This window comes from Tachysurus vachellii, chromosome 11, assembly GCF_030014155.1.
Source record: "Tachysurus vachellii isolate PV-2020 chromosome 11, HZAU_Pvac_v1, whole genome shotgun sequence".
Lineage (NCBI taxonomy): Eukaryota > Metazoa > Chordata > Actinopteri > Siluriformes > Bagridae > Tachysurus > Tachysurus vachellii.
Genome location: NC_083470.1, coordinates 14,651,241 through 14,662,133, shown reverse-complemented (window position 1 = coordinate 14,662,133; position 10,893 = coordinate 14,651,241). Strand labels below are relative to the sequence as shown.

At 38.0% G+C, this 10,893-nt stretch overlaps 1 protein-coding gene across 3 annotated transcripts; it reads right to left on the bottom strand.

Annotated features, from left to right (window-relative positions):
- Window positions 1-5,201: 5,201 nt before the first annotated feature.
- Window positions 5,202-9,879, bottom strand: znf366 (zinc finger protein 366). 3 transcript variants are annotated; one of them, XM_060881726.1, is made up of 5 exons: window positions 9,729-9,879; window positions 7,776-8,980; window positions 7,294-7,485; window positions 6,157-6,331; window positions 5,202-6,039 (listed from the first exon to the last, which is right to left on the bottom strand). In XM_060881726.1, the coding sequence occupies exons 2-5, from the start codon at window positions 8,832-8,834 to the stop codon at window positions 5,627-5,629; spliced, it is 1,839 nt and encodes a 612-aa protein (XP_060737709.1). In that variant the 5' UTR covers window positions 8,835-8,980; window positions 9,729-9,879; the 3' UTR covers window positions 5,202-5,626. The 3 variants fall into 3 exon arrangements, with proteins under 3 accessions (XP_060737709.1, XP_060737711.1, XP_060737712.1); XM_060881728.1 differs by having other exon boundaries at window positions 9,597-9,737; XM_060881729.1 differs by lacking the exon at window positions 9,729-9,879 and adding an exon at window positions 9,160-9,232.
- Between the last annotated feature and the right edge of the window lie 1,014 nt (window positions 9,880-10,893).

Sequence of the window (10,893 nt, the reverse complement as noted above, 5' to 3'; positions counted from 1 at the left end):
TTTAGAAGTTACCCTGGGTTTCTTTCTGACCCAACGGTCTATGAGATGTCTTGTTTTTACTTTTTACTTTTATACTTTATTGTCCCCAAAGGGGAAATTCTTTTCCACAACACTGCACTTGTTTGACACACACAACATAAACATAAACAGTCATAATACACACATGTCAAGAAACATTCTGAATAACACTCAGCGATGTCTGTTGTTAAGGTACTTAATGACTGAGGGAATCATGCTTCTTCCAAAGCGGGCCCTCCTGCACCTCAGAGCCCTGTACCTGTGCCCTCATTTAGTAGATGTGTGGAATCCCGTGCTATTGAAATGGCAAAGCGTCCTATAGCTGTGTTATTGAGTTCTATAAGGTTAGGTGTTGGAAGGCCTATAACTTTTGCAGCAATATTGGACACCTTTGTGAGTTTGACCATATTTTTAACAGAAAGCATGCCGAAAAAACAAGTTGAACAATACAGTAAAATTGACTGAATAATGCTTTGATAAAGTAGTAATAGTAATCGAGGCGCGACATTAAGTCCTTTGAGTTTGCGAATGACTGACAGTCTTTGATGACTTCTTTTCTGAATGTCCATAATGTGCTGAGCAAAGGTGAGTGTGTTATACAGTGTCACTCACAGATATTTGAAGCTGTCCACTATTTCAACTGGTCGATTTTGAATGACAATAGGGTGCTGAGGGACTGACTATCAGCTCTTTTGTCTTGCTAACATTCAGATTCAGGTGGTTATCCTCACACCACTGAGTGAAGTGCATAACAGTGGTGTGATAATATATGACAGAGTTGTCTCTGAGCAGGGCAAGAATGGCTGTGTCGTCAGAATATTTTAAATATTTTATGCTAGACAAAGGGCCGATATTGTCATTTGTGTAGAGTGTATACAAAAATGGGCTTAACACACAGCCCTGCGGTGCTCCGGTATTGATAGTAAGAGCAGAAGATGTAAATAAGCCCATCCGTACTACTTGCTGCCTGTTGCTAAGGAAGTTGTGTATAAGTTGAATCAGCCGAGAGGGGATGTCGAGGTGATACAGCTTCTGAATCATCGCATGTCTTTGGATGCAATTAAAGGCAGAGTTAAAATCCACAAAAACTATCCGAGCAAAATTGCCAGGGGAACCCAGGTGCTGAAGTAGGAGATGCAGCAGACAGGCTACAGCGTCCTCTGTGCCTCTTTTAGCCTTATAGGCAAATTGGAGGGGGTCCAGTTGTGGATTGACAGCTGGCAAGATAGATTTCAGCAACAGCTTCTCCAGGCATTTCACAATTATAGATGTAAGGGCAACAGGTCGGTAGTCATTAAGCTCTGAAGGCTGAGGTTTCTTAGGAACAGGGATTATGATGGACATTTTCCATATGGAAGTTATGATGGCAGTGAGATAAACCTCGCCGAAAAATAAGTGAAAGACACATGAGAGTTCTTGAGCGCAGTTCTTCAGCACCCGTGCTGAGATGCCATCGGGACCCGGGGCCTTGCCCAGCTTACATCTGCTGAGCTGATGCCTCACATCTTCCACGGTAAAGGGGGGTGATTCATCAGGGTCTGGAGGAGGGAGGGCTCTCAAGATGTTATCACATTCAGTTGAAAAGTCCTGCTTGTCAAAACGAGCGTAGAATGCATTCAGTTCTTCTACAAATAGTAGTGGATCTGTTGCAGAATTTGCACATGAAGTTGTTCTGGGTTCACATCCTGTTAGTGTCCGTACTGTCTGGAATGCTTGTTTTGTGTTCATGTTGGAAAAATCATTTTCCAGTCTGTCCTTGTATTTCAGTTTTGCCTTAAATACAGCATTCTTAATATTGCGGTTTGCCAATTTCAAGCTAACACAGTTCTTCTCTCTGAATGCTTTATGTTTTTCTTTAAGACATTGTTTTATTTGGGAAGTAATCCATGGCTTAGAGTTTGGAAATTTCTTTACTGTTTTAACAGGAATGCACATGCTGATATAAAAGTTTATATAATCAGTAATAACAGAAGCCTTGTCATTCAGATTCCCATCAAAAATGTTCCAATCAGTGCATGCCAAGGAACCCTGTAAGCGTGCAATGGCGTTTTGGAGTGATCTTTGTTGGTTGACCACTTCTGAAGAGAGTAGCAATAGTCTTAAATGAAATGTATTTTTTTTTCATTGTTCATTTCACTTTGACAAATACCTAAAGACTTGATAAAACATGACAGTGAATACTGAAGGAAAGAACACAAAGCAATCAAGCTAGGAAATTAAACAACTTTAGGCAGATTTACAATTTCTACAGTCAAATTGATTAAACTGTCACCATATCTACCAAAGGTGATAGATGGGAATGTCTGTATACAGTAGATGTCTGTTTTAACTCATACAACATACCAAATTTACCCAACATGATGATTTGATTTTTTCAGCTGTGTTGTGTCTTGGGGACCAAAGGCTAGAAGTTATGTTTTTAATCAGTTTTCTTGGTTTACTAATATAGCATGAACATCAGTTATGCTGGATTTATAATGCTGATTAGCCTATGTGAACACAGGTGTACAGTAATACAGTATAATACAATAAAAAAAGGACTGAAATTCCTTTAGTGGTATAAAAAAGATCACTTGTCTAAATGAAACAGTTTTTAGGTTTCAGCTTTCTACCAGTGCTTTGTGGTTTAAGGAAAACATCCTCTTATATTGTACCACAAATGCACAGTGGAAAGGTACATTGCAATTCACTTGAATTAATGTGTAAACAGACAACTGTTTTCTGAGTTCTGATGTTAGTCTTATTTTATTTTATTTTATTAGAACAGCCTCATTTATCACTCAAGTATAAGTCTTTGCTGAATTTTGAGTTAGGCCAGCAGACATCACAGATTTGCTGCTAAATGGCATCAGCATAGAATAAACAGGAATGTAAATGACCTGATATAAATAAAGCACATGATGCAAATAGAAACTATTCAATACAGAAAGAAAACGAGTCATCAGACCCAGTACCTTCACTATACAGTATAAATACTTATGCAAAACAGTTAAAAAAATAAAAGGAAAAATTAAGGATATAAAATGTTAAAAAGTTGAATGTGTACATAATACAGTTTAAATATATTATAGTGATATATTATTGAAATGTTTGCTATAATACATTTTAACTGTAATACGGGTCTGCTATATTTGTGTTTAACTATTATGTTTTGTGAAGTGTACCTTCCCAATTATGTAGCAGAAGTGGAACTAGTAGGACGAGAAAAAAACTACAGTGGTTTTATTTTCTACCTTGTTGCACCTTTCTCATGATAAAGACAGTTACAGATTCTCCTTTGTCCTGACTCATCCAGAGGTTTCACTTCAGCAGACCTGAGTCGCAGTACCTGATTCTGTGGTGCTGCGTGCTTCCCGTTGGTCTTGGGACTGAAACACTGAGGTGGATGGAAGAGAGGATGAGGATATGAGTACTTCCTTTCCAGGTTCATGGTTTCACAAAGGGACACCACCCTATAGAGGTGTGTGGATGGCCTGCAACGGCCGAAAAACACTTACAAAAAAGGATATTGTCTGAGAAAGATAATATATTAATAATATATAATAATATATAATATATTAATAATATATAATAATAAGATAAAAGGGGTGAGAGACAATGATATTTGTAAAAATGAATCCTTTTGTTTTGTTGGAAGTAAAGATAACACAAGCAGAAGTGTAATTAAATAAAACATATTCAACAGACATTTTTATTCAGTAGCATCTTGAAAAAGTGGGCCTTTGATAGCATTTTTGAAGGCACCATAGAACATATAAGTCTGACCTGAAAACACAGTCGGAGTATCATTACTGAGTGCAAAATCGATTATTAGGTTCTACAGCTACTATTCAGTATTGTCTCTGTGAAACTGTGCTTTCAAAATTTATTGCTTAAAAAACGTAGTAATCCATGTCACATCTCCATATAGTCGATGGTTTTCTGGCTACTGAAACAACTATAACCTAACCTAAACCCATCAGTGTTTAGTTAGCTAGTTGTGAGTGATGAACATGAAACAAAGAAAATGAAATGAAATAGCAGGCACAGGACAGGCAGAAATAAAGAAAAAAACATTTAAGTTATTAAGCTTAGTTAAATTAGTTAAATTACTAAAGAAATTTCATGATTTAGTACCTTATAGCTTATAGCCATAGTTACATGATGCTTGTGGATACTGTAAACTGTAGTATTGTGTTATAGGTTAGAAAGATTAGCTCATATATTATGAACGTATTCTGATACTTGCACTCAATGCAGTCAATGTCACAGTCTGAAGATGAAGATGGGCACCAGGTATGTGTTCACTGCCTCATGAATGACCATGCCGAGCATGCTGTGTATGATTTACTGTAGATATCCCCTGTACTGAATGTGCAGCAATGCCAATAGTGACACAATGTGAATGACTGGTACATTTGGACCTTGGCTTGAGTGTTAGATGCCATCATTTAGACAGGCTGGATGCCCAGTCTGGACAGACAATAGACAGGCTGGATACCCAGCCCTTGCTATGTTATGCCACTCTGCAGAACGCCGGTTCAATGTAAATGTAGCTGCATAAAGGTGTATTTAATGCAACTAAATGAGAAATGAATGAGAAAATTCATTTGTCCAAACAATTGGTTTAGAAAGCAATAGAAATCAATGCACTCCTCAGCTTAACAGACCACTGATGACAAATAGTGTAATGAATTGCAATGGCAAGTGTTGCAGTTATCTTTGTATTGTCAAAAAGTATTGCTGTATTGTATTGTGTCCATTTGCAAATGTGTCCATTTGTATTGCTTATTTTCTTTCCCATAAGACAGAAATGATGTTGAAAGCTTGTGATCTAAACCTCCCACAGAGTTCAGACAAGAGTTGTTTGATCAGGTTACGTGATGCATTCTGTTGTACTTCCTTTCCTTTTCCAAGAAGCTAAATATGTTCCAAGAAATTTAGTACTATAAATATAAATATGTACTAGAAAGAATTTTTGTACGATTTAGATGGAAAATGAAGAATTTATCACCTTTATTACACCTAAATTACACAACTAATGCTGATCTTGTATATTTATGAAATTAAACCTTTGGTGAAGCATTTTTACTCTATACAACAGTTACATGAGTTTATTCCAAATGAACCGGGCAGTTCATAATGTCTTTAAGTGAAAATTCATGTATGTAAATAAAATGTAATAGAATTGCTACACAGCTATGTTTGTTTGTTTGTTTTATTTATTTATTTATTATTTATAAATACAGGCAGAGATTTACATTTATACTTCACAACAAACACCCATCACAAAATTATTTACATGTTATTTCTTAAAAAAAAAACAAAAAAAAAAAAAACAGGTTATTTTAAATTTGAAGAAAATATCAGTACATGGACAATTGATTTATCAATCATTTCTGAAATCACGTACGTTATTAACAGTAAATCTAATTACACAATATACAGTAGGTTAAAGCATGCACACTGTTAGAGATTATGTAATAAGTAACATTTGGAAAAAAAATTATATTAATTACCTTAAATAATATGTTTCATTTTAAAATTCAATGTTGCTACAATGCCACTGGAAATGAAGACTCTTTCACAGATTTTCTCAGAGATATTTTAAAGATATTTTTACAAGACTTCATTCACAGCTTAATTTTCTATTGCGGTAGGTTCGACTACAATAGAGTTCTCCATCAGAGACTGAGCCTTCCTGACTCTCTCTGTAACGTAGGCATTGGAGCTCCTCTTTGCTCAAGTTGAAGTTCTTCCCACTGCCATCTTCTTCTTCTTCATGGATTATCCCATCCTCTTCCTCCTCATCTTCATCATCTGCCTCTCTGGCTCCTCCCAATTCAGTTTGGTAACGGTCAGGGCTGTACTGGCTCATCCTGTAGAGGCTGTCCTCATCTTCCTCACGGCTCTCACCATCTGACTGAGAAAGGCGGAAATGGGGATGTCTCTTCTGGGACAGATCGAAAGGCTTGTCCTGACTGAAGCGAGACAGGAGACGAAGAGGGCTGGAAAGACATAACCTTCCTCTGTGCCTGAATACTTCAGAGAGAAGACAATGTTATTACATTCTGATTATTATTTGAAAAACATTCTTGATTTGCAAAAAATAGGTAGTACAAAGTGACCCAAACTCTGTTGACTAGTAATACTCTGTACCTCGGGCATCTAGTCCTCGGTCCATGATGCCATGTTTGACCTTCATATGGCGGGTCAGATTCCCTTTGAGAGTGAATTTGCTGGGGCAGTACAGGCACTTGAAAGGTTTACTGTCTGAGTGCAAGTGCATGTGGCCCATCAGATTATGCATTCTGTTGAACTCCTTCCCACAAAGCTGAAAAGAGAATATAACCTTTCATACTACAGATAATTAATACACCTGGAGTTTTATAGAAATAGTACTAACATTGCTCTTATTTCTTCATGGTACATTTATAGGAACACTCAGAAATTTCTTCCACCATTTACTCCATTTGAGTTGCAAACTTAAGTAGAGTTTGAGGAAACACAGAGAAAATAGTGCAGTAAATTTAGCTGTTATCAAACACAATTAGAGCTGAGAGTAATCATGAATGGGTGAGCAGAGCAGCAAAAGGAAGAGGCCAGCAGAAAGGGCCAGAAACCTACTGGGAAGGGCACTCCTGTGCTGTCCTTCCTCTTCATTATTTTTTTCATTAGGGTGGGCCTTTCCTTCAGGAGGAGAGAGGGACTGTAAACTGTCCAAAAGGACCGTGAGAAAACAGGAAGTGCTCCCAAGCACAAGAGAAAGCGAGTTGAAATCTATTTGTGGGGACTTTTCTCAAGGGACAAGAGCGCTATTGTTACAGGGGCAGTTTGTGAGGAGATATCCTTCCTATGGACAAGGAGACATAAGGTTGCCAAAAACGAAGCTATCTGGTCATCGCCTCAAGCCACCCATCTCAGCCTAAGTTCACAAGTGTTTCAAAACATCAAGGACCCCAAAATCACTTGTTTGCATGTATGTCATATTCTGTATGCTCTCAATGTATTTCCATTTGCTTGCAGCTCACACGAAATATTCTATGAATTAATAAGGACAAGTAGTCATTTAACCAAACTAAAATGCATTTTATTTTTAACTCATTTATGATGTGTGAAACGACGTTATTCATGTTGTTATGACTAGATACAGCCTCATCTGGAAACTAAGGATTTAACCTGACCTTGGCCTTTACTAATTTTCTTTATTACCCAGGTTATGAGAGTCTAATCGCATAATAATACCTACTTTACGTCTGGTTGGGTTATCATGATGAAAGTCATGCTGTGACTCACCTTGCATTTGTAAGGCTTGATGTCTGAGTGGACAATCATGTGAGCCTTGAGTGTCTGCTTCTGGACAAAGCTCTTGTAGCACAGGTGGCACTGGTAGGCTCGGATGTTGGTGTGGATCAAAATGTGGCGCTTCATGTTGGCCAGGAGGGTGAACTCACGGCCACAGATTCGGCACTTATGCTCCTTCACTCCCTGCAAAATGACGAGAAAAAAGAAGTAGGATAGTTAAAGGTAATTATAGATCATGCACTTGATATGACAATTTGATATATCAAATCATTAATATCTAAATCTAAAATGTTGAAACTATTAAAAGGTGAATACAAATTTTAAGATTTTAAGCAAGGTTCTCAGTCTGCACATGATAAAGCTGATCCAGTTAATACATGGTCTGTTACAGAACATTTTGACATTTTATTCTGTCATTGTAACTTCTGCAACTGTTAACTTGCAATATTCTCCCCAACTACATTAAGACTTACCTTGTGGGTCAGGGTGTGTTGCTTGAGGTGATGAGACTGCACAAACTCCATACCACATTCACTACAGATGAATGGCCTTATGTCCTTGTGCTTCATCATGTGGTTTTGCAGCTGACTTGGGTACTGGAAGGTCTTGCCACACTCACTGCAGTTGTACTGTGCTGGACCGCGGTGGACTGTCAGATGTCGTTTTAGCTGTGCAAGTGTTGGAAAGTCAAGGCCACACTCCACACACACATTTTCTTGGCCCCTCTCATGCTTAAGCTCATGAGCCTTAAGCTCACTGGGGTAGGCGAAGCCTCGAGCACAGACACTGCAACTATATGGCTTGATATCACTGTGCTGCATCATGTGTCTCTTCAGGTGACTTGTCTGAGTGAATGCCTTGTGGCACACCTGGCATTTATGGGGACGGGCACCTTGGTGGGTTAGCATGTGTGTGTGCAGGTGGCTCAGCTGCTTGAAAAGCTTCCCACAGAGACCACATCCATGTGGCTTGATGCCACTGTGGCCCAAGATGTGCGTGACAAGGTTGTATTTTGAAGTGTAGGACTTCTCACACATTCGGCACTTCCATCGTTTCTGTTCACCTCCTACATCAACATAGTAGCTGTCATCTATGTGAATGTTCAGGCCAAGTTTCTCAGCACTGCTCAGCCCAGCTCTGGAACCATCTGTGTTTCTTCTGTAGTATCTTGGCACCTCTTGTTGGTAGAATGAATTGGGAGAAAGGTGCATTACTGGGCCTGGCATCAGGAATGGAAAAGGGACCAAGCTTGGACGGAGCGGTGAGAAGTATGGAGAAGGATGGTGCAGGAGTAGAGGTGAAGGCCATATTGGCATGGGTTTTACTGTTTCTTGTTTGACCTGCACTGTATTATATCTGCCCAGGACTCTATGAAACTGAAGTTTGTTGAGGTCAATCATCTCTGGGATAAATTTGTGTGGTAGAGGTTTGGTAGGGACAGGCTGAGCAATAGGGTAGGGAAGATGAGAAAGGTCAACAGTTCTGGTAAGGGAATCATCTGCCCTTTTGGGATCGTAATCTTTAGAATTCATATTGAAAGGGGTTCAGCTGCCGGTCTGCTAATAAAAGAACCTCTCAAGTAAAAAAATATAGTAGCTATGAGTCTAGAAAAGTCCTCAGATTAGTGTCAGATGGGTTTTTTATTTTGCCATAAATTGTAGATTTGTCCATCACGTGCCTGGAAAGAAAAACATAAAAGTATTTTTGGTAAATGTAAATCCAAAGTAGTTGAAATGGAGAAGAGATTAATTGCAGTGAAATTCGCAATTTCATCAGGCTGTTGACAGAATGCCTTTGGCTAACTTTGCTAAATAGAAGGAAAGTAAATGGGGAACATTCAGTGTAAAAAAGAAATACCGGAACTTCAGCAGTTCTTCTTCGTTTTGGTATTTTGGGTTTGTGACATTGTTATTACTCTGAAAAGAATTCCCCAAAAAATGGTGTTTAACAAACTGTCTAATAAATATAGAAAATATTTTGGGGAAATGCCCCATTTGAGCAAACAATTCCATATAAGTAAAGAAAACCTCATATAATTTCCCAGTGGTTAATTGTGGTTAATACAAATACATGTTGTTTTGTCACAAAGTGTTTACAAAATGTAGAAGGTGTAAATACATTGACCTTATTTTGTGCCTTGCATTAAGAAAATGACATACATGACATGAATAGTTTACAGTCAATTTACTAAGACACATGGTATTACATGGCCAAACAATATGAGCAATAACTCTTGACTCATAATACATCCATCTAAACAAACATAAACACCTGTAAAAACTAAATAGACTTACTGTACTGAACATGAGTAATCCATCTCTGTCCCTGATGGATTCAGGTAATAAACTCAAGCTCCTCCTTGCTCAGTACTCCTTGATTAAATACTACCATAACCTCTGCCTGTGTGTGAGAGTGTTAGTGCTTACCTGTCGCTTGCCCCGTGCTCTGGACAATGAGCCTCCAACACAGCAAACAGCATTTGAAGTGACTTAAGAAAGAGAACAGGAACAATCACTTTGTTCCCATTTTTCAGATGAGTACCTTCGGAGAGAAGGAAGGAAGGGAGGGGAGAGGAAGTCAACAAGCCTGTGCCTTCCTGTCGAAAAATAAGGAAACATTAGATAGACATCTCCATTCCTCTTCAATCTTTTACACTTATGTGGATTAGAAAACTGTGCTCAATATTTACAAATGAATAGATTTAGAGCTGATCATCATAGGAATGTTGTACACTTTGTGGATGCTTTAGACAAGCAAAGAAAACTACATGGAAGATCCTTATAATGCATAGGGGATAACTCCTCTATCAGTTGTCTGTTTTGATGGGAATGGAGCAAGCCACAGAGTTCCAGAAAAGATAGAGAAAAGGAAATGTTTTACCCTCTGCCTTGAGTGTAGTATCATCACAGTTTTATTCATGAGTAACAACATGTAAAAAACCTAACAAAGGAAGTCATTTAGGACTGAGAGATGTATGCAAGATTAAATATGAACTAAATCCAGTGTTAACAAAATACAAGCTCTTCTACCCTTCTGAGTGAAATTAATTCTGGTGTTCAACAGATGTTTTTTAAATCATAGTTTGCTAACTGTACAACTGAACTTCATGATTGTTGCATATCTCTAAAATGTTATATATCTGCTGACGGTTTTATATTTTTAAACAACAAATTTTATGAGATTTACAAGGGGTGTCCAAAGTTCAGCCTCATGGTCAAATACTGCCCACAAACATGCTTTAATTGGCCTGTCTTCATTCTGAGAACGTATGATGGGGCCCACTGTCCATAGTGACACCTGTGGTTTAGGTTCATGTGCATTTATTGCACATACATGCAAATGTGCTCAGCCTTTTTCAGGAATATTACAATTAAAAAAAATCACCATTAAGCAGTATATTTAGATGTGATGGCAGATCAATAATGAACTAAACAGATTTTGCCCAGTTACTGCTATTCTCAGTTATCATCTGCTTGTTCATAAATCTTCAGGACTTACAAAAAAAGTAGACGATTCATACAACACAATTTGAGTGAAAGAGTGAAATCAATTTTTTATTGATTAAGTGTGCCTTTCTCATCATTATAACCT